This window comes from Podarcis vaucheri, assembly GCF_965113315.1.
Source record: "Podarcis vaucheri genome assembly, chromosome: 8".
NCBI classification, from domain to species: Eukaryota; Metazoa; Chordata; class Lepidosauria; order Squamata; family Lacertidae; genus Podarcis; species Podarcis vaucheri.
In genome coordinates this window covers 33,178,955-33,202,872 of record NC_138766.1, presented here as the reverse complement: position 1 = coordinate 33,202,872, position 23,918 = coordinate 33,178,955, and the positions used below count along the sequence as shown (strand labels likewise).

Sequence of the window (23,918 nt, the reverse complement as noted above, 5' to 3'; positions counted from 1 at the left end):
AAAGAAGCAGAAAATCAAGAGTGCCTTTAAGCAACAGCACCATTCCCTCAGAAATGTGCTGTCCTCCACATTTCTGGGTCATGAATAACAACTCCCAGACAAGCCTTAACCCCAGCACATCTCTGTTTACAAATTAAGCACTGAAAGCAGAGTGTAACACTTCATACTCTCATTAGCTGAGTCAGCTTGGCAGGGAGCCTCCACTCCTGTTTTTTTGTCTTCAAAGTCTGCAGTTCTTTTCATCAGTCTCACTTTACTTGTAGATGTCTACAGTGGACTCAGCCATACAGCTGCAAATAATTTTTTTAAGTGTTTTGGAAAGTACAGTATACAAATGTGACACTAGATGGCAATGGTGAGCTATGGCAAATTCAATATATTTTTTTCCAAAACATTTTTTAAAAATGCATTTTCACAGCGTTTTCTAATATGTTTGCCGATTCCACCAGTGTTCATAGTTGGCAAAGAAGTACTACTTTTAACATTTAGCTGTAGTGTCCACCTATCCTCACTATGATGCTGTTTATTAAACTTTCTATACCGCCCTTCATCTGAGGATCCCAGGCCAGTTTACAATCTAAAAGCCCCAAAATACATACCATATTAACAACAGGACCCCCCACCCTCACCCCATACAATCTTTAGTTAGCCAAAGGCCTGGGAGAAGGGGAAGGGTTTTGCCTAGCACCTAAAGATATGGGTCTCCCTGGCTGAGCGCTCTGACCATTGCACCACACTGCCTATTTACTTGGAGGCTTGAGTCTCACCTTTAAAAGTCCCTTAGTCCTGCAATTCAGCATTCTCCCTACAGTGTTTAAAGATAAACATGCATAAATGTGCTTATTCTCACATGAGAATAGCAGTCTGGATTATTCTCCAATTACATTGCTGTAGCATATGTTTTGCTCTATGCAGAATGCTCTATATTAATAATCCTTCAAAGGAAAGTAGCAGTTTATGACTACAGTGGTGCCTCGCAAGACGAAATTAATTCGTTCTTCTGAAGGCGGGCGGGGGGCGAAAGTCTTTGCTCCCCCCCCCCCGCCTGCCTTCAAAAGCCGTCCAGGACAGCGGAGAAACGCAGCGCGTTTCTCCGCTCTCCCGGGAAGGCAGGCAGGGGGGAGCAAAGACTTTTGCCCCCCGCCGGCCTTCAGAAGAGGTCCTGGACCTCTTCTGAAGGCTGGCGGGGGGTGAAAGTCTTTGTCCCCCCTGCCTGCCTTCCCAGAGGCTTTTAAATCGCCCCGGACAGCGGAGAAGTCAGCATTTAAAAGAGGTCCCCGGAGATTTCCCTATGGGCTTTCTTCTTGCGAAGCAAGCCCATAGGGAAATTCGTCTTGCGAAGCAACTCGCAAACGGAAAACCCTTTCGTCTTGCGGGTTTTCCGTCTTGCGAGGCATTCGTCTTGCGGGGCACCACTGTATACAGTAGATATTCTAGATTGTGACCTTGATTGTACCATAACATATATGTTCAAATCTAGAATTACTCCATGTAGGATTGTTGCCTTTTTCTCCATAAATTTATAGGAAATACTGTTTGAGGGTGTCTTCGTATTTTGTAAATAAAATGAAAGGAGCATAAATATAAATATTTTACCAGCATTTAGTCACTGCTGGAGTTTTCTATGGAAGCACTAAAATGGCACTTAATCAGAATAAAAGGTATATTTAAACAAAGGTCAACATTTTTTAAAACGGCATTTGAATCATGGTCTTAGTTTATTTGCGAGTAGTTGTTTGCACAAGTAAATGGGAAGCGTAATTTCCTGAAGTGGCAAAACTTTTATGCGAGACATTTATTACTAATAAGATGGTTTTATTGCCAAAATGAGTCCAAATTGGATCTGATGATGGGATTTTAGGAAAGCTTGTTGAAGCCATTCTTCTGTGGTTTGTTTAGAAGCAGCTTTGACAAGCAATTTTATGGTTGGCATGTGCTTTCATATTGAAAAAGAGGCGGGAACATTCTGAAGTTGAATCATGAAAATAAAAAGAACACTCAAGTAATGTTTTTGTGCCTATTGTATGTCCAAAGCATTTGAGCACCAACACTGTAGAGGCTTTTAAGAACATAATTTATTTTACTCCTGAATCTGCATTAATATGAGAGGTTGGATACTGACTGTTGCTCAGATTGAAGGTTTTGGATTATACCGTGCCAATAACTGCTGGAATACTTGTACATTGAAATTTAGTTTTCAAACTGGGATTAGAATGCAAACACCATTTTTTAAATTCAAAGTTTCTGCTATTAATTTAACGATTACTTAAAAGTTTAACAAAAATGGCTGAGTCTCTGCAGATGTAATACTTCTTCCTGTTTAAAATTCTATCAAAATAGTCAGGAATTGATTGCTGCTGGATTGGAATCTTTCGGATAAATATTTTTTCTCTTCCCCCATTTCCCAGAGAATACTATCACAGCTAACCAGCAGCAGAAAGGGAAAGGGGCTTGAATCAACTGACATTGGCTATGAGAGATTCAGTATGAAATGGAGCTACTTACACCTTTATAATAGTTGTATAAAAAGGCAAATTTTGGCTGATGCAATTTCTCCTACAATGGCAACGCTATGAAAGCAGTGCCTAAAATGTGTAAAGGCGGTCCCTCCTTAGCTCAGTGTTTCATCAAATTGGAGGTGCGGTGTTGGCACAGTCATAGTCACGGCTGTCATTTGCAGTTACTGCATCCACACTGCCTTGGTCACTTTTGTGAGTCTGAACATTTGTGAATGAGTTGGAGTAGGGGATGAGCACTGAAGTCACCAAGTTCCCGATTCCTCAGAATGGTGAGTATTTAAGTAAGCTACAGCCTTCCAAAGTTGTTGTTGTTGTTGTTGTTTAGTCGTTTAGTCTTGTCCAACTCTTTGTGACCCCATGGACCAGAGCACGCCAGGCACTCCTGTCTTCCACTGCCTCCTGCAGTTTCATGTTGGTAGTTTCAAGAACACTGTCCAACCACCTCGTCCTCTGTCGTCCCCTTCTCCTTGTGCACGCAATCTTTCCCAACATCAGGGTCTTAGGATGCCCCTATTCCCGCAATCCCAATCTTCCTCTCGTGAGCAGAAAGTCTGAAGGGAGGTTGTAAACATACTGTTCTCCCCATGATCAGGAAATCATGATCAGTGTTCTCAATAGTGGGAAGCCTTGTAAGCATGTTCACCCCCAAAACATTTTGGGATCCTGCCCCTCACCCTTAGGATCCTTGAGGATGTGGATTTGGCATTAATGTTTAGATTAAACATTAGATTAGATTGTTTAGATTAATGTTTAGATTAAACATTAGCATAAAATTTCTTAAAATATGTGTATGCTGCAGCAGAGGCATGGCATGAGATATTTAGTTTTATTTATGTATGTTTGTATCCTGCCTTTTATATCCTGCCTTTCTTCCTAGAAGCTATAGATAACTGTCCAGCATTTCCTTGGAAACATTAAAGGAAGGAGATTTCCAGAGGTTAGGCAGGTTACTTCATTGTCTTACATGTATAGGAAGGCTTTCCTAATATTTAATCTACCTTCCTGTAGCTGAGAGTGGTTGCTTTTGTCTGAGCTCTTTAGGTTTCAAACAGCAATTCTCTAACTGGTGGAACCAGAATACTTTGATTTGGGGTATATTAGACTTGAATCATTTTGTCTGACCTTTTGTTAAACATTACCTTGTGGACGCCAAGTACCTTTTACTGCTTACTTTAAAGGAGTTACTCTCAAAAGCCAATAAATTAATAATTGTAGCTCCTACTGTTTTTTACACACACGTACAGAGAGAGAGAGAGAGAGAATATAAATCAAGAAATGTTAACTGCAACACATAAGAAGCACTCCTATCTGGAGAGTCTAGTTTTAGGGAAGTAAAATTTCTTCAAATGCTCTTACTGGTATTGCTGTGACTCCCTTAGATAACATGGAAGTATGAACATTCCTACTGATTAAGTATTTTTTATACTCCAGAGTCTTCCACATTATGATCCATTATTTTGGAAAAGCAAAATTATGACAATTGAGGTTACAGTCTAGAGAACCTGGAAACAATTCATTCAGATGTTTGTATGCCTTTGAAGGACTAAACACAGCACTTTGCACAGTGATGTAATAGGCTACCAGGCCATGGCAAAATGCATGTCTGCACAAAACCTTTTGTTTTGTGCAAAGTTGAGTAATTCCTGTGTAGTCATGTGTTCTCACTGCTATATAAAGACCCTCAAAGACCGATTCACCCTCATCCTCATCTCATTGTGCTGCCGCATCTAGTTCTAGCTTTCACATGCTGTGAAACCACAGCCAGTCATAACCGTTAAAACTATATTTATATGATGCAGACTAACTTTGCTATGCTTTTTTGTTTTATCAGTTGTGTACTACAATACATGACCGCTAGTGCTAGGTTTTTTTCTGGTTTTAATACATGTTTTGTAAAAGCATATATATTAAGTTCCTTAATATATTAGCAGGGGTTGCAGCCTTTTGTTTCTTGACCATGATTGCCATATAGTTTAGCCTTCCTTTTCTGATGGAATGTGAAGAAATTACTAGGACCCAGATGGTGGGAACCTATTAAAAGGACCAATGAGCTGCTGCAGATATCTGGTTTCTAGTGTGCTGAGACTGCAGACAGTAACCTTCAGGAGAGGTTAAGCTGCCCTGAAGCAAACTGACCTTGTGACTTTTATCACTTCCTGTTGGCAGGCAGGGAAAATTTACTCAAACGGATAGGAATTAATGAAGGAATTAATTGAACAGGAAGTCTTTCAACCCTGGAGAGGATGGATGTAATAACGTAGACAGCATTGCTGTTATTGTTGATCTCTGGCAGACTTGGGGTGGGTGGGTGCATGTGTATGTGTGTATTTGGGGGAGCTGATACATGACAAGATTTATCTGTGCTTGCTGAAATTGAAAGCAGGCATAACAGAAAGGATGGAAATCCTCTTGTGGAAACCCAGCCCTGGTGTTTGTCTGTGCTTCTGTTTATGCTTTTCAGCTGTGCTGTTTTTCTAGAAAAAGAGGTGCTGAAACTCACCATGAACACTTCCTTCATTCTCTAAGAATGACAATGGCACCTACCTGAGATGTGCTGTAACTGAGTTCTGGCTGAAAAAACCCCCTCTGCTTTTTAGTAATGGGGTTTGCAACATGGTCATGTGCCTAATACACACACACACACACACACACACACACACACACACACCCCATTCTTTTATCCCACCTTTCTCTGTCAAGCAGGCACAAGGCGGTTTACATCTACCAACTAAAAACCATCTAAGAACAGAATAATTTAAAATGACAGTGGAATACCAGCTGTTTAAAACTATGACAGACAGTAGCAATAAAATGAGTCTTACAAGGTTTCAATTTAAAAATGCCCAAATAAACAAAACTGCCTCAGGGAGCAAAAATACCTTTATGGGGAAATAATTTCATAATTTGGTTCCCACAATCCAAGAGCTGCACTTTCTCTTTCTTGTTTTGTACCAAGCAAAACTCTGCTACTGGCGGATTGATGAGTAGGTCGCAGAAACTGAGCAAGAAAGTTCTTAAAGAGAGGTGGATGGAGGTGATTCCTGAAATAACTGGGCCCAGAACGTTTAGACTTTGGAAGACCAAAGCCAGTGCCTCAAATCAAACATGGAAACAAAGGGATAGGCAGCCGCAGCTGACACAAAACTACCATAAAATGTTAGATCCAGATAACAGTCTAGTTCTCACATTCTGCACCCATTGGCATTTTTGGATTCTGTTTCATGGCCCCACCCAAGACCTGCTCATAGGTAGGCTAAGAGCAGTACGCCAGTTGACTTGCACCTAGTGCCTGACTAGTGCCCTTATATGATTTCACCTGATATCCCTTCCTGAAAATGCTGTACCACCTATGCTGAGCAGACATACCGGTAATCATAGCAGAAAAGTATGAACCCTTCACTGCCATCCACCACCAACGAGATGGACTGTAACCTGTGTTTGATTGAATTAGGTCTCTTTGAGTCTTTTGCCATTTGCACTTTAGCCGTCTCCCAGCTTACCGTATTTTTTGCACCATAACACTCACTTTTTTCCTCCTAGAAAGTAAGGGGAAATGTCTGTGCGTGTTATGGAGGGAATGCCTACGGGTGGCATGCCTACGGATTTTCCTCCTCTAAAAACTATGTGCGTGTTATGGTCGGGTGCGTGTTATAGAGCGAAAAATACGGTAATTTTCAGCCAGCTCCTCAAAAAATCAAGGAGAGGGTCCCTTGCTACAAGACAGACGAAGGATGTCCCAAGAGTAATTGAGTTAATTGTCCAGGTCACATCCAAATTCCAGAGGTCAAGCAGGCTACCAACAGGCCCACAGGTCATATCAGATGGGAAACCCCCAAGAAACATCAGGAAACTATCTGCCTCTATCAGCCTCCAGATGCAGACCATTCTGATAGGCCAGGGTCAGTCTGTTTCTGCCCCCAAGCAATTTCCCCTCTTTTGTAGGCTTAGCATTCCCCCTTTCATATGCTGAAGTGCACCTCCATGGAAACCTTTGAGAATAAAGGGGGAAACGGGAAGGGAGGAAGACAGTTATTCTCCCTTGTCCCTGATGGCACACTGCTCCTCCTTGCAACCATTACTTGTAGGCTGCATTTCACATGATTGCTTTTTATATCGGGGCTTGTGGGACTGTCATGCCAAGTTTAAGATCAGATACCTTGGAGCACACTTGGAATTGATCATTTGGATACATTCCAAGTGTATTGTGTGTTTACATGCTCATTTAGAATGTTGAAACTTCCATTTTTAAATTCAGTTTTATTTTATTGTTTATCATTGACATCGTTTGTGTGTGTGTGTGGGTGCACACGTGTGCGCGCGCATGCACCTGGGCACACATTCCATTTGTAGAATATTCTATTAGAAAAATTAAAAGTAATATCACTGAACATAAATGAATTAATCTAATAATGAGTAATAAACAAACAGACAGAATTGGGGGGAAACAAATAATAGTAAAGACTATTTTTTCAATCAATAGTAAAGACTGTTTCAGTCATACTAACTCAATAAATGGTTGAGATTTCCATGACGATGCTTCGGGAACATAATAAAGCTATAGCAATTATTTTTATTAAAGATTTCTTAGTTTACAAAAATACTTTCATTGTCTCTTTTTTCAAGTTGTGTTTTCTACAGATCAGTTTCATTTGTTGTGAGACATTAGTGTTGCATGCAGTATTAGGCTGGGAAGAAAAGATGGGGAAAGAGGCGGAGGGGGAACGGTGGGTGGGATGGGATGGTAATGCTTCTATTCTTCTGCTTAGTGTATGTATGGGGTTTTGTGTCAGCATCACTTGCATGGGTTCTCTTACTATTCGCTTGATGTATTTCCTTGGTGGTGAGAGAAGTGGTACAGTGGTGCCCCGCAAGACGAATGCCTCGCAAGATGAAAAACTCGCTAGACAAAAGGGTTTTGCGGTTTTTGAGCTGCTTCGACAGACGAATTTCCCTATGGGCTTGCTTCGCAAGACAAAAACGTCTTGCAAGTTTGTTTCCTTTTTCTTAACACCGTTAATACAGTTGCGACTTGACTTCGAGGAGCAACTCATAGAACGCGGTGTGGTAGCCTTTTTTGAGGTTTTTGGTGATTTTTCAAGCTTTTCCAAAACTTTTCCGACACTGCGCTTCGCAAGACAAAAAATTCGCTAGACGAAAAAACTCGCGGAACGAATTAATTTTGTCTTGAGAGGCACCACTGTATAGTGGTTAGCATAGCTATAGCAATTCAGTTATATTTAGCTCCCCCAGGTTAAGATGAAACTGTTTAAAGTGGGCAGGCTTCTCAGACAACTGTGGGTACTTCAGTTGAAACCTGATGCTGTGTCTCAACTGGTGTTAGAGTAATTAAGTGAAACAAAATTCAATAAAGTCATTTTTCACAGTAGGTTCTCTCCTTGCTTTCCCCCCTTCTCTTTTACTGCCTCCCATCATGCACATGTTTCACAATGTGCCATTTACCAGACTAAGTTTCAGGTCTTGTATTTCTATCAGGCTAAGCAATTTGTTTCCATCTACCGTGGGTGCAGTCACAAAATTAAAAGACTCCTGCTTCTTGGGAGAAAAGCAATGACAAAACTAGACAGCATCTTAAAAAAGCAGAGACATCACCTTGCCGACAAAGGTCTGTATAGTTAAAGCTATGGTTTTTCCAGTAGTGATGTATGGAAGTGAGAGCTGGACCATAAAGAAGGCTGATTGCCAAAGAATTGATGCTTTTGAATTATGGTGTTGGAGGAGACTCTTGAGAGTCCCGTGGACTGCAAGAAGATCAAACCTATCCATTCTTAAGGAAATCAGCCCTGAGTGCTCACTGGAAGGACAGATCCTGAAGCTGAGGCTCCAATACTTTGGCCACCTCATGAGAAGAGAAGACTACCTGGAAAAGACCCTGATGTTGGGAAAGATGGAGGGCACAAGGAGAAGGAGAAGTATTACAACATCCATAATCCCTGACCCATTGGCTATGCTGGCCAGGCTGATTGGAGTTGGAGTCCAACAGCACCGGGAGCGCCACAGGTTCATCACCCCTGTTTTAAAACAATATTATTAAACTTGCAAGTTCTGTTATTTCTGTCACAGTGAAAGCACTCCAGGCCTCTGCTAAAACCTTGGTTGATCAGTGGTTTGTTGTGTAAATGTTCAGGCTGCTATTTGCCATCACCTTTGTGGCTGACATGAGTTACAATTCAGCAGTATAAAAGCACATTCTGAATGTTTTATCGCACTGAATGCAACCCAGAAACGGAACCCAGGATTGATCTGTGCAGACAGAACCAGGCTCAGCTTTCAGTGACTAGGCGTGGACTACAGGGTGTTAAGAGGAACATCTTTACTTTCCATTATGGACAATCATCATGATTCCATCCTCAACGGACAGCCTTTTTTGATTCCCTGCTTCTGTCAGTTGTCTGTATTATCAGGTAGTAAAGGGAAAACATTACTGGAAGAAATGAAAAGAAAGCAGGTAGCAGACTCTTCAGCTACTTCTTAGAATAGTTTTATAGTTCATTGCAAGTAACCATTAAGCTATTCTGTGGTACAAGGTTGGAGAGAGTGGTAAAAATGTACTAAATGTTTGTGGGTATACTCAATCCAAATTGAAAAATAGCTTTCACATAGCCACACTTAGAAACAACACAATATAGCCTAACTGTCAAATGACAAAGCAGCTACTGGGGTCTTTACTAGGAGATTGAAACTCTGCCTAAGCTCCATTACTAACCATAGAATCATAGAATCATAGAATCATAGAGTTGGAAGAGACCACAAGGGCCATCGAGTCCAACCCCCTGCCAAGCAGGAAACACCATCAGAGCACTCCTGACATATGGTTGTCAAGCCTCTGCTTAAAGACCTCCAAAGTAGGAGACTCCACCACACTCCTTGGCAGCAAATTCCACTGTCGAACAGCTCTTACTGTCAGGAAGTTCTTCCTAATGTTTAGGTGGAATCTTCTTTCTTGTAGTTTGGATCCATTGCTCCGTGTCCGCTTCTCCGGAGCAGCAGAAAACAACCTTTCTCCCTCCTCTATGTGACATCCTTTTATATATTTGAACATGGCTATCATATCACCCCTTAACCTCCTCTTCTCCAGGCTAAACATGCCCAGCTCCCTTAGCCGTTCCTCATAAGGCATCGTTTCCAGGCCTTTGACCATTTTGGTTGCCCTCCTCTGGACACGTTCCAGTTTGTCAGTGTCCTTCTTGAACTGTGGTGCCCAGAACTGGACACAGTACTCCAGGTGTGGTCTGACCAGAGCAGAATACAGTGGCACTATTACTTCCCTTGATCTAGATGCTATACTCCTATTGATGCAGCCCAGAATTGCATTGGCTTTTTTAGCTGCCGCGTCACACTGTTGGCTCATGTCAAGTTTGTGGTCAACCAAGACTCCTAGATCCTTTTCACATGTACTGCTCTCAAGCCAGGTGTCACCCATCTTGTATTTGTGCCTCTCATTTTTTTTGCCCAAGTGCAATACTTTACATTTCTCCCTGTTAAAATTCATCTTGTTTATTTTTGCCCAGTTCTCTAATCTGTCAAGGTCGTTTTGAAGTGTGATCCTGTCCTCTGGGGTGTTAGCCACCCCTCCCAGTTTGGTGTCATCTGCAAATTTGATCAGGATGCCCTTGAGTCCATCATCCAAGTCGTTGATAAAGATGTTGAATAAGACCGGGCCCAAGACAGAACCCTGTGGCACCCCACTAGTCACTCTTCTCCAGGATGAAGAGGAACCATTGATGAGCACCCTTTGGGTTCGGTCAGTCAGCCAGTTACAAATCCACTGAGTGGTAGCATAGTCAAGACCGCATTTTACCAGCTTCTTTACAAGAATATCATGGGGCACCTTGTCAAATGCCTTGCTGAAATCAAGGTAGGCTACATCCACTGCGTTCCCTTCATCTACCAGGCTTGTAATTCTGTCAAAAAACGAGATCAGGTTAGTCTGACATGACTTATTTTTCAGAAATCCATGCTGACTTTTGGTGAGCACAGCATTCCTTTCCAGGTGCTCACAGACTGTTTGCTTAATGATCTGCTCCAGAATCTTCCCTGGTATTGATGTCAGACTGACTGGGCGATAATTATTTGGGTCCTCTCTTTCCCCCTTTTTGAAAATAGGGACAACATTTGCCCTCCTCCAGTCTGCCGGGACTTCGCCTGTTCTCCAGGAATTCTCAAAGATGACTGCCAGTGGTTCTGAGATCACATCTGCCAGTTCTTTTAATACTCTTGGATGCAGTTCATCTGGCCCTGGAGACTTGAATACATCTAAACTAGCCAAATATTCTTGTACTATCTCCTTAGTTATTCTGGGCTGTGTTTCCTTTGCTGAATCATTTGCTCCAAATTCTTCAGGTCGGGCATTGTTTTCTTTATCGGAGAAGACTGAGGCAAAGAAGGCATTGAGTAGTTCAGCCCTTTCTGTGTCCCCTGTTTGCATTTCACCATCTTCTCCTCTGAAGGACTTACATCCTTCACTTACATCTACTTACATCCTGACCCTTTGAACTGCATTGCTAGATGGCTGCCACCTTTCTTCATCCTGTGTATATGTAGGTGTGGATGCTGGTCAGTTTCTGGACTGTAGTCAGCAGAAGCTGTGTGCTACTCCAGCGGATGGGTGCCCGCTAGTGACTAAACCATTTATGTTGTTATACGCTATAAATATCTTCATGGTATGAGAGCAGAGCTGATCCTGCAGCCTGATATAATTTCATAGTCCGAAGGCCACCAAAGAGGCCATTTTAATCATCCAAGCTAACCTCCTGTGCAGAATATATATTGGCTGAATTAGATCATCTATTTTAAATCATATTGTCTTGATAATTCCAGACTGTTGCAAAGGCTGTCCATATTTTCCGTCTGCATAGGATCTTGACTCTGGCGTTGAATCTGACTTCTTGAAAACATTGGTTTATATTTTTAATATGTTCATAACACTTTTCATAAACTAGGCTGTGTCTCTCAATCATTCAGAAAGCAAATGTTTAAGGAAAGGATTTTCTATTTTCATAATTTCACGGCCCCATTTTCATTTCTCCAAGGATTTATTGATTTAAAGGGATACATAATTATAATGTAGGTGATTTTATAATGAGGATTTTTCAGAGTTTTAGTTCTGTGATGAGAAACTAGTGTGCTGGATGAGATTAATTGGTTTATATTATGCTTAGTAGAGGTGTAGGATTACTGTTTAAAGGTACGATTTGTGCATTATAAAGTTTTTTTTAAAAAACGGAATTGTTTAATAATTACTGACCATATATAATAAAAACTATTATGGTTTGTTTATATGATGGTTATTGTTTCAGTGCCCCCGGAAAAGGTATTATTAAAATTTATTTTCCGTACCATTTTGAGTTCTTAATTTCTGTATTTTTGCATACTTTCCTAATCATTAAATTCTCCTGAAATTATTATACTCCTGCTTCATTGCTACCTGCTGCTTTCAACAGAAATTTATTGATGGGGGGACACAGAGCAGGGCTGGTGAGCAGTGTGGCTTTGGGAAAAGGTGTGGTTCGGTTTAGGACCGAGGTATCTGAAGGCCCACTTTCTGCGTTATGAGCCTCCCAGCCAGCATTCCCTGAAATATTCTTGGATGGGACCAATGAGGAGCCTTTTCTGTAGCTGTGCCTAAGTTCTGGAACTGCCAGAGGAATGTTGCCTCAGCAGTTCGAAAGCACGTCAAAGTGCAAGTAGATAAATAGGTACCACTCTGGCGGGAAGGTAAACAGCGTTTCCGTGCGCTGCTCTGGTTTGCCAGAAGCGGCTTAGTCATGCTGGCCACATGACCCGGAAGCTGTACGCCGGCTCCCTCAGCCAATAAAGTGAGATGAGCGCTGCAACCCCAGAGTCGGCCACGACTGGACCTAATGGTCAGGGGTCCCTTTACCTTAAAGGTAAAGGTACCCCTGCCCGTATGGGCCAGTCGTGTCCAACTCTAGGGTTGTGCGCCCATCTCACTTAAGAGGCCGGCGGCCAGCGCTGTCCGGAGACACTTCCGGGTCACGTGGCGAGCGTGACAAGCTGCATCTGGCAAGCCAGCGCAGCACACGGAAACGCCGTTTACCTTCCCGCTAGTAAGCGGTCCCTATTTATCTACTTGCACCCGGGGGTGCTTTCAAACTGCTAGGTTGGCAGGCACTGGGGCCGAGCAACGGGAGCGCACCCCGCCGTGGGGATTCGAACCGCCGACCTGACGATCGGCAAGTCCTAGGTACTGAGGTTTTACCCACAGCCCCACCCGCGTCCCTTTACCTTTACCTTACAAGCTAGTAAAAACCTTCCTTTTTCAGCAGGCTTTTGTTTTTAGATGGCTGTTTCTGCTGCTGTTTTCCTTTTTAGAGTGTTAATATTTTTGTAATTGATACTTTGAATTTTATGTTTGCAGCCCCCTTGGGCTTCTTATGAGGAAAGGAGGGTACAAATGAAGAAATACCTCTCCTTGTACCAGCCTGTTCTGATCCTTAAGGGGAAATTCATCAGGTGGTGACATAAGATCAGGCCTTCTCAGTGGTGGTGCTCTGATCATGGAACACCCTCTTGATTGAAGTTTGACTAGTTCTGACATTGGCTATTTGCTTTGCACTGTACCCAGACCTCTCCGGCTCCATCACCGTGAGCTCTAATATTCCTGGTGGGATTGAAGCTTTTGCCCCTTCCCCTTTTGCCTCTCGTCTTGCTCAATAGCCAATGTTTCACCTCTGTGATTCTTAGGTCTCTCTAGCACAAAACCAAAAGCACAAACCATAACCTTCCCAGATTCATCATCTGCTTAACCTCCAGATGTTTGTGGGCAGGGAACACAAAACATTATGTCTTAAATGGGAAACAGCTAGGACATATTGTGTGCCCTAAGAAGCTTTCATTTCCCCCCACCCTTTCTGCCCCCCTACCCCTCCTGGCCTTTATCCTCCTGTGCCAGGGGAACCTTGCGTGTGTACTTGTGAGAAAATTGGTTATGCTGTGGAGAACTGAGGTTGATGCTTGATATAAAATGCAGTATTATGGGAAGGGGAAAAAATGTGAATAAGCATGTGTTAATTCTCACTAAGGGTGTATGAAGGGACAATCTGGGAGTGTTTATGCAAATGACAGCAGCTTGGCGGGAAACCAGCAGAGCGTTCATTTTCGGCTGTTGAAATGACATGAACTTGGCATTGGTTTCAGAGATGCCGCAACTCTTACAAAACCAAAGGCGTTAGCTAGTCGAGGAGCGTAGACTCTGCAGTCATCCTGTAGCAAAGCAGGGACACATAATCCAATTGAACTGGGTGAGCTGTAAAGGGAATCTAGTTTGAAGGAAGGTCTTATGTGGGCCAAAGGTGGCGCAGAGGACATCGCCAAATTACCTGTGTTTCTACCAGGATCTAATTATTCATATTCTGGATCAGTTCAAATGCATGGCAATATTTATCTGTCATTAATGAACTGTCTTCCTGGGAACTTAACAAGATTGCCCCATTGTGAAGGTTCTGTGTCACTGTCATAGATAGGAACAGTTCTTGCATTACTTGAGTGACATAGTTGCTGCTTCCATGTGGCCATATCCTTGCTGCTCTGGTAATGTTCAAATAGGTATGCCCGAATGATGTGGTATGGAAAGAAACCATGTTGTATGCCCTTCCAGAGTGGTCTCTGCATTTCAGATGATGCCACACTTTCACAGAATGCAGCCACATGGAATTATAGAAGATACAACCATGTGCTTTGAGCAGCTTGTCTTGTTAAGAGAGGTGTGATTTTTTTCTTCTTCTTCTCTCTGCTCATGTGTATTTGAAAGGGACAAGAGCCTAAAAGAGCATATGTTCACAGTGCAAATATAATGTGCAGCTCATGAATTTTGTACGTGCCCATTGTCTCAGAGTACAAAGAAAAAATTTGAAGGGGCTCTCAAAGGAGTTTATGAATCAATTGCCTATTCAGTGAAATACAGTGCTGCTATTGCTACAAAAATGGAAAAGCCCATGCCATAGTATTATTATTATTATTATTATTATTATTATTATTATTATCATCATCATCATCAGAAAGTTTACTTTTTAAATATATATAACTATTTTTGCCTAATATTTCTCATCCTTCTGACTTTTTTTCATTTGTTTCCAAGTATTAAAAAATTATGAGTTTTATATCTTCTCCATATAAAAATGGGTGGGATATTCAAAAAGTATTAAAAATTGCTCTTTATTTGCCGTCTTAATACTCGTTATCCTAATGAAACCTCCCTTGGTTATTGTAGAAGCTGTTTTACAGGGTTTTTCCTTCTTTAAAGCAACTTGAAGTGCTCAAAAATATTCAGAATTGACATGTTTATGAGACGGCTATATTGGCATTAGCTTAAAATCTTGCCCTTCACATTGACTTAACTTTTGCTTCTCTTCAGCTGTCTTTCCTTCCTAATTGCATTTGTTTTCCTCTGTTTTTCTTAGGCCAAGGCTGCAAGCACAAAGAAAGTTTGCTCAGTCTCAGCCAAACAGTCCCAGCACAACTCCAATAAAGATAGTGGAGCCATTATTGCCCCCTCCAGCTACACAGATTTCTGACCTCTCCAAAAGGAAGCCCAAGACAGAAGATTTCCTTACATTTCTCTGCCTTCGAGGTAAGTGTGTCCCCTATCCCAGCATACCAATGTAGGGGGGGGATGAACTTTTAAGATTTACACTCCAGATACTTATTTCTTCCCCATTATATAGTTCCAAAAGTGTTCGAAAAGGCTGCGGGCTTTTCATGTTGCGAACAGGCCTCCGGAACGGATCCCGTTCGCAACCAGAAGTATCACTGTATTATCTCATAGAATGTTTTCTACAAATAATTTGATGGATTTTGCCCAAAATTTCCTCTCAGCCTTTAAATTCTGTCCAATGGCTGAGGACAGAATTCCATGTCATGTGCGTATCCGTGAAACAAAATCCTGACAGCTGCATTTCCTAAGAGAAGAACAGCCACTCAAGGAATTTTGAGTGGAGATGTGCAAGGTTGAGGTTTTTTAACTTCCCTCCTGCTACGGATTGCCCCTGTTCCACATTGATCTTTCACTGACTCCATCCCAAGTGTGAGATTCTCAACATGTATTGGAGGCACAGAGGTTAAATTATGATACCTCCAAAAGGCATCTTTAAAATAAAGATTAAAAACCCATGGGGACTCTAAATCTGTTTTTGAGGGCAAACACATATTTGGAACTTTTTTAGTTGGAGCAGAGAAAGATCTAAATGTTGGGGTTAAAGCACCAAAACTTACAATTTTCTTGCTGCTAAAGCTGCTTTTTTTACACAGAGTTTAGTTAGCTAAGTGTACAACCCTCCAAAATAAGCATAAACATGCCCTATAGGTATGGGGTTGGACCAACTTTAGTTGGTCATTTATGTTCCATGATTTCAGTGGGTCTACTTGAAGCATGACTAGGTCTAGAATCCATCCCATAATCTCTCCTACTGCATAGTTGATCAAGACCTTTTGCTAGGAGTGGGATTATAGTTGATGGTAGACACACCTAAATCTTCCTTTACTGTACTAGCTAAATAGCAACTGGATCCCCTCTTATCAGAATAGAATAGAATAGAACAGAACAGAACTTCCAGATACATTTTCATTCAGTTGGTTAACCCCAAAGAGTGCTGTTTTTCCTGAGTTGTGTATCACACAGATAGAGGATGTTTTGAGAATGGCAGCTAGTGCTACCCAGCCACTGCTCTTCCTCTGTAAACTACATGAAGAATTACAATTGACTTTCAACACTTCAGGGAATATAGAACTGTGTGTGTGTGTGTGTGTGTGTGTGTGTTTTCTAACCATAATAATGAACAGGATGTAGCCAAATAGGTGGGGAATTCCGAGCACATCACTTTTAGAAAATCAATCTTTAAAATTGATTATTTAATTTACACTGAAGCACTTTTTTTATTTAGGTACGTTTGCATGCTTACTTTAACTTTAAAAATAGCCCCAAAAGTATGTTAGACTCATTTTTAAAATAGCATTTTTAAAGAACACAGTGACAGCCAGAAAGCAGCATGGTTTTTTCCAGTCTTTTTTTTTTAATGTGCTAAGATACTTTGTCCTAAAAAGAGATAGCAGAGTTTGTTAATATATCATAGTAAAGTTTTTTTTAGTGTTTGTTGTTCTTATATTTATAAGATTTGTTTTAACATAATCACATGTTACAATCTAAAAGCTCTAGAGTGAGAAATCTTTGGCCCTCCAGATGTTACTGAACTACAACTCCAATTATCCCTAGTTATTGGCATGGGGGGGCAAGATTTCCCCACATCTGGACTAGACTGTTTGACACTGGGTAGAACAAGGGCTGCCTGGAGAAGAGGAAGTTCCCCTGTGACAACACCATTTCTTCTGTTGAAGCCAAATGCAGAAGTCCCTCACCATCCCTTCTTAGTGTAAAGCAGAAGGGTAGAGACAAAAGCTCCGGTGCAGAATCAGGTTCCTCCTAGATAATGGTAGTGGTTAAATTCTTGTCCAAGACTTGTAAAAATTGGGGCAAATATGAGCTACAATATTCATTCATTCATAAAATGTATTATTACCTGTCTTTCACTATGAGGTCCAGGTTGGGTTACAACAAACATAACTTTAAAACAAATAAATATAAATATAAAATAATATAAAATAAACATAAAACCGTTCCAAAATGGAACAGAGGAGTGTAAATTGAGCAAAGGAGGCAGGTCGCAAAAAAACCCGTAAGCAGACAGTAGTGCTGAATCGTGGGTTGCTGGGGTTCAGAAAGGCAAACTGAAGAGTTCCTTTCCCCAAGTGCTTTCCAAATCAGGCCAAACCTGGTTGAGGCCTGGTTTCAGAAGGCACCTCATTCAGTGACCTTGCCATTCAGTGACTCTTTCTTGCCAGGCTCAGACTTATCAAGGCAGAATGGCTGGAGTGTTTTGCATAACATTTGCATATGCTAGATGTAAATGTATATTTATAGATGCAAATTTAGAAGTAATCACTATAATTTAAATAGTAATAAAACTCATCTCCCCATAGTGAGAAAGACTATGATCAGGTGACCTATCCGGCTGCACAGACTAACAAGTGCTAACTGTTGATGAGTAACTTCAAGGCGACTGCTCGTTTTTCTTACATTAAACTGGGTTTGGACCAGATAGAGTGCTATCCTCTGTAAAATAGGACATTAAGTTAAGCCTCATTAGTTACTGTTCAAATGAACATTAAAACTATATTAAGCACTTTGATTTCCAAGGATGTTAACAGTTTAAATCTGTGCTTATTTGACAGCCCAACTGCCCTAAAACTTGGATGGCCCTCCTACCTTGCTTAACCTCTGAAAGGTCATGCAGCTTAAAGCATTGTATCCAACAGAACTGTACACAAAGAATTTCTCAAGCCCATCCACTCCCCATTCCTGTCCCCAAAAGGCCATAATAATAGCCTCCTTAGTAACACTAGGGTCTCTCTCAAGCTGCATTCATTTTGGGCACAGGTTAAACAAAGCTGAATAAGCACATTCCAAAGCAAACTGCATGTTTACTGATGTGATCATGAAAAGGCTCCTTGAAAATGCAATCCAGGAGGAGAGGAATGGGCTCCTGCTTGCTTCATGGCCTCAGTTTGTCTGTGTGATATGTACAGGGCAAAAAAAAAAGGGGGGGGAGCTGAACCCACACTACATAATCCTAATTCTCTCCCCCACCCCAAATGGGCAATATTTGAAGGTCAAAAATGCCTCAAAATTTCCCATATTCAAAAGGAACGAGGTGTGCATTTAACAGCACGAAGCAGTCTCTTCCCCTCAATAGTAATAAATCTTGACACCTTTCAGCTACTCAAATCTTCAGATAGGCAGCCTGCCTATAGTTATTTGATTCAGGATTTGCTTTTGATGATTTTTGCCACAATAAATCATCAGCCTTTGGTAGGTAGCAGAGAAAAACTGGTACTCAAACAGAAGACTCAAACTTTAATCTGCATTAAAATACTGTGTAGTAATAATTGGCTAATTATGTAGTTAAATAGGATTATTGATTGACCCTAAGCCTTTGATAGCTCTAAGTTTCAAACCTCTTGAATCAAGAATTCAGTCCTTGGATATATGTAATAATAAGAGTACCTCTGTGCATAGTCAGAGTGGCCTCTTCAAGTATTTATTTTAAATTTAGTTTTAGTAATTGCAGCCAGTTTCTGTTCTTCTGGGAGCTGGACACCATTTATATATTTAATTAATGAATATACAGAGTTGCTTAACATACAGAACTAATTGAATTCATTAATTTTTGTATTTGAATCAGCAGATTTATTTATTTAAATTGTAGACCGCCCTTTATCCAAAGATCTCAGGGTGGTTCACAGCATAAAAATACAAAATAAAAACACAAAATGCATAATAAGAATAAAACACCCATAAACCACCCACCCCTCCCACAAACACACTTTAAAGGACATGGAATGTTAATCAGCCAAAGGCCTGGTTGGAGAGGAATATTTTTTCCTAGTACCTAAAGATGTCTAATGGGACGAGTGCTTAAAAGTTTGGTCACTATCTGGTAGCCTAACCCCAGGCAAATGACACACTGTATAATGGGGTGATTAGGAATAAATTTCTAGTAGGAATTCATTTATTGACCTGTGCATGTTTTTTACTTCATCCATCTGCTTTTTATCTACTGATCTTTCCATGCTCCACCTTCTCAGTCATTGCTCTCCCCACTCTGGCCTCATCTGATAGTGCCCCCATTTTCATCTCTAAATTGCTTGAGGGTGGAAAGTTTACTGAATTGTGGGTGCTGCAAGGTTTGTGCTCACATGCAGTTTTCTGCAATCATATCAGTATATTTACAAACAATGCAGGAACCAAGTGCGTGAGACTTTAAGAATATAATCCACATTGGCTAGGAATACTTTTATTATGAAAAGAGATTATTCTCTCTCTCTCTCTCTCTCTCTCTCTCACACACACACACACACACACACACACACACCTACACACACCTTTCTTATAAATTTGTTTGCACAGTGACAATAGTTCTGGAATTCAGAAATGAAAGAAAAATTGGCTCTGAGTGTTCCCAGATTATTGTTCAGTTAAATAGATTGAGGTGCTTTGATCTTATCCAGACTAAATGTCTCTTCCCACCCTGCTTCACCTGAGGATGATGATGATGATTTCAAACTTGTTTAAAGTTTTACTTTTACTTTCTTAATGATAATGCCATTCACCCCTTATTCTGTTGTCCCCTCTGTGAAGAGGGGTCAGGGGTCAGGAATTGAGTCTTTTAGTGCAAGATTCTTGCCATTCAATTACTCCACTCCCCATCTCCAACAAAGAATAAACAGGGTCTTAAGTTTCCCCCCAATTTCTTTCCCATAGGATAAACAATTGTCCCATGCTCCACTGCTTTCACTAGAGCTTTAAAGGATTGGGGGGGGGGGTTAAGAAGATTGGGCTGTATGTCACAGCCATAATACCAGGCTGTTCATGGTCCACTAGTGATGGAGGGCACAAGCGTTGAAGGGCAGTCTGTCTTTCTGCTCCTCACCTTGCATGCAGACTTTTAAATTGACCCAACCACCCACTTCTCCTGTTTATTGAGGCACCAGCAAACTCTGCCCTATGTGATTACTCCTCAGAGAGTAACAGTGTATGTACAGTCGTTCTTTTCCCTTGGAGGCTACAGACCAGATTCTCACTTACACTATGGGTTCTTTGCATCATGCTGGCAAGTATAAAACCAGCCTTTAAATAGATCACATTCTATTTACACCGAGGCCTTGGTGCCAACGTAAATGTGAGTCAGGCTTTATATCCTGAGTACTGAGGTGCAGGCAATGCAGCTTATGCAGGATTTTCCACCTATATATGTACTCATGAAATGGAGCCTCCTGTCAAAAGGCACTGGGGGCATGGGGGTGAGGGGACCCTAATTCTTCAGAAATGTAGCATTTGGCATACCATGTGTTTACTCGGCCAGGCTTAAGGCCCACATACCTTGACCTGACCTCATCCCTAAATCACTGTGACGGCTTAAATTGTTTTAGTGTTTTTCAAGTGCATAGCTGGGCTGTGTTTAATTGCAAGGAGAAAGAGAGTATTAGAAAAGGGAAAAGGAGAGAACCACATAATTTGCAGAGAAGAATCCAGTTTTTCCAGAAACCCACAGCCCAAATTACACAGAACGCTCTTGGGCTGAAATGGTTTCTGTGGGGTTTTAATATCCCAGTTTGATTTCTGTGCAGATGAAAACATTTAGTTTTCACTTCAGTAAATAGTGCAGACACTCTGCCAGGTAATCCTGGAAAGCAGTGAAATGCTGCTCTTGGCAAAACAGATGCTGCCTGTACTGTTGATGGGCTTGAGGCAGTTTTGTTTTTTAAATAACAACCTATATCAAGCCGAGAGGAAACAAAATTATTCTGGAGGCCCTGAAATGTTGTGGTATTTGTGATTTTCTGTTAAAGTTGCCAGTAACAGCATCGCTTCTTAACATACCTGCTTACATTTCCCCTTTTGTTTTATATTTACCTGCCTTCCCAGTCAGCCTGATAAAGAATTCTGTTTGACTTGAAAGCTTGCCCAAAGCTCTTTCATTACATAGTTCAGTCGAATGTGCAGCGACCTACTTAATGTGCTGTCTCTGCCATGCTGAGTGTTGAGCTGTTGCATTTGATTTGTCTCTGTTGTCTGAATAACTCTGTGGGTAATTGTTTAGACCAGAGTTGGGGGAACCTGTATGTTCTTGAACTCTTTACTCAGCTACCCCAGCCAACATTTAAATTGTTTAATCTACTCTTGGATAACTTTTAATGGTGGTTGCCAATTTCCACAACACGTTGGAATTTGTATTATGACCACCCCCCACCTCTCCTGTAAGCTATCTTGTGAATATGTTCCAGACTGAAAAGCAGGGTAAAAAAAAAAATGGTTCAGGTTGCATTTCAACTATAATTAAATTGAAATCCACAAAGATAAAAGAGCACCCCTCATAAATTGGTTCACAGAAGCCAAGAGCTGCCATATCTAACTACAATCGTACTTTGGAAGTCGAACGGAATCTGTTCCGAAAGTCCATTCAACCTCCAAAACCAAAGCACAGTTTCTCATTGGCTGCAGAAAGCTCCTGCAGCCAATTGGAAGCCACAGGTGCCCCATCAGATGTTCGGCTTCCAAAAATAGTTTGCAAACTGGAACAGTCACTTCTGGGTTTGCGGCGTTCTGGAGCCAAAACGTTCAAGAACTAAGCTGTTCGAAAACCAAGGTACTGTTGTATTATTCATGGAGTAGCCTGCAACCACCTGGGTCTTTAATGTTGTTGTTTCAATCCTGCATTTATGAAAAATTTAAGGAAGCAAGTTCTAAGCTAGAGACTTCCTCAGAGAAAAAACTTGTTCTCTCCCCATAGATGATATTGGGGTCAAGCCTAGGTGTGATGGGGCAGTCATTCAGTTATCTGTCCTGTTCCCATATAAAGCAGTGTGTCATTAAGGGTTAAGAAGGGAGCACACAAAATGTGGGCTGGTTGTGTGAAAGAGAGCCTGCCACTCTCACATGTAATTTGGCTTTTAGCTGCATTTGTGGGCAGGCACCATTATCCACAAACAGAAAGGGCTAAGCTGCCAAAGTGCCACTTAAAATGGGTTTAGCAAACACACCCAGTGGTTTACGTGAGCAAACCAGTGCTACATGAGAAAAGAGATTCCCAAACCAAATAGGCATCTTTAATAGGTAATTGGCTCCCACCAGTTAAAAGAGCAGAAGCTGTAAATTTCCCCTGCTGAATGTTGTGTGCCCTGCTGCTATTAATGAAACAGGTGGGAAGAGACGGGGAAAGTGGCACCCTAAACCTCCAATGTGTTCATCCGTCACCCACCCACCACAAGTCCTAACTGATTGCTCATAGCCCATGTTTTAACTGAGGCTAGTAGTTGTGTGCAATCAGATGATATTTAATGCATTTGTCTTGGTATCAGGTTCTCCTGCCCTGCCCAGCAACATGGTATATTTTGGAAGCTCTCAGGATGAGGAGGAAGAGGAGGAAGAAGATGAAGAAGCAGAGGACACGAAGGTGACCACAAACAATGCTTCGTCTTCATGCCAGTCGACCCCCAGGAAAGGGAAAACACAGAAGCATGTTCCAAATGGGCATGGTAGGTCCTTAAATGTAGAACTTCATTTGACAGTGATGAGTCAGGCTATGTGTGCTTAGAGTTAAAGATGGCATCTGAGGGCTGAACTGAGGTCTCCTCCAGTCACTTTGTACTTGTGCAAATAGTATGAAGATTAAATGTTAGCATCTTGCATTGTATTCCCACCCTCGCCCCCTCTTATCTCTTGGGGAATGGAGCAAATATCAAGCTGTTTAAACGCTCATGGTGATGACTGGCATGCAGATACGATTTATTTAGAGCCAGTGTGGTGTGCTGGACTAGGGCGTGGGAAACCAGGGTCCAGATCCCTCCTTGGGCCAGTTGCTATTTTTCAGACTAGCTTAGCCTTCGGGGTTGTCGGCAGAATAAAATGAAGATGGGTAGCACCCTGTTCCACTTGGAGAAATGGTGGAATTATAAACACAATTAATAAATCATATTTTCTTAAGAGTATTGAAGTTAATCAGCATGATGACCAAGTTAGACCCATTGATTCCATTGTGTTTACTCTGAGTAAAACTTAGCTGAGTTACTACCTAATGAATTTAGTTTCATAGGAAGCTGCTGTATGTCAGATCGTTAGCCCATCTAGCTCAGTATTGTCAACTTTTGACTGGCAACTCCAACTGCAGTATTTCAGACAGGGGTCTCTCACATCTGGAGTTGTTGAGGCATTGGAGAGGCGGCCCTTTGGAAGAAACGCTAGCGCTGTGCGGCTGAGCTTTGCCTCTTCCCCATAGGCCCCCAAATCCTTTGGCTAATTCTGTTGGCTTCAGCTCACAGTTAATGTTTTCTCTACGTGTCTTCTTTCCTTTCTTTTCTGTTAAAAACAAAACCCACAGTGTGAAGCCAGTGGCAGCAAGACGTTTGTCCTGTAAACAGCATTATTTTTCCTCTCTCTTATTTGGTATCCTGTTTTCCTAGTTGCTAGGTTAATACATTAGCACTGTCACTAATGCGGCATTTTTGTTCCTGTAGGATCACATCAATTACTTTCTTGCAAATCAGCAGAGCTGCCTGAGTCACAATGTATTTTCTTCACACGGCCTTCATGTCATATCCAGATAAATTGATCAGCGCCTTGTCAGTAGAGCCTGAAAAATGTATTCAGCACTGAGTAGCTTGAAGCCCTAAGCTCTGATAGCCAGAATGAAAAAATACCTGGGCTCCCACACCCCCACCAAAGTCATACATATTCTATTGACATTGGCAGCACCTTCACAGTAAATCAGTTCTACTTTCTTTCCCTGGGACTCAATGATAAATTCTCTT

The 23,918-nt window shown here is 41.5% G+C and overlaps 1 protein-coding gene across 3 annotated transcripts in view; it reads left to right on the top strand.

Annotated features, from left to right (window-relative positions):
* The window catches only part of JARID2 (jumonji and AT-rich interaction domain containing 2), a 208,527-nt gene that overhangs the window by 146,024 nt on the left and 38,585 nt on the right, over positions 1–23,918 (top strand). For all 3 annotated transcript variants that reach the window (XM_082234204.1, XM_082234203.1, XM_082234205.1), the window contains exons 4-5: positions 14,960–15,129; positions 22,470–22,646. In XM_082234204.1, the coding sequence (XP_082090330.1) occupies positions 14,960–15,129; positions 22,470–22,646 (347 nt within the window). The remainder of the gene's footprint in view (positions 1–14,959; positions 15,130–22,469; positions 22,647–23,918) is intronic.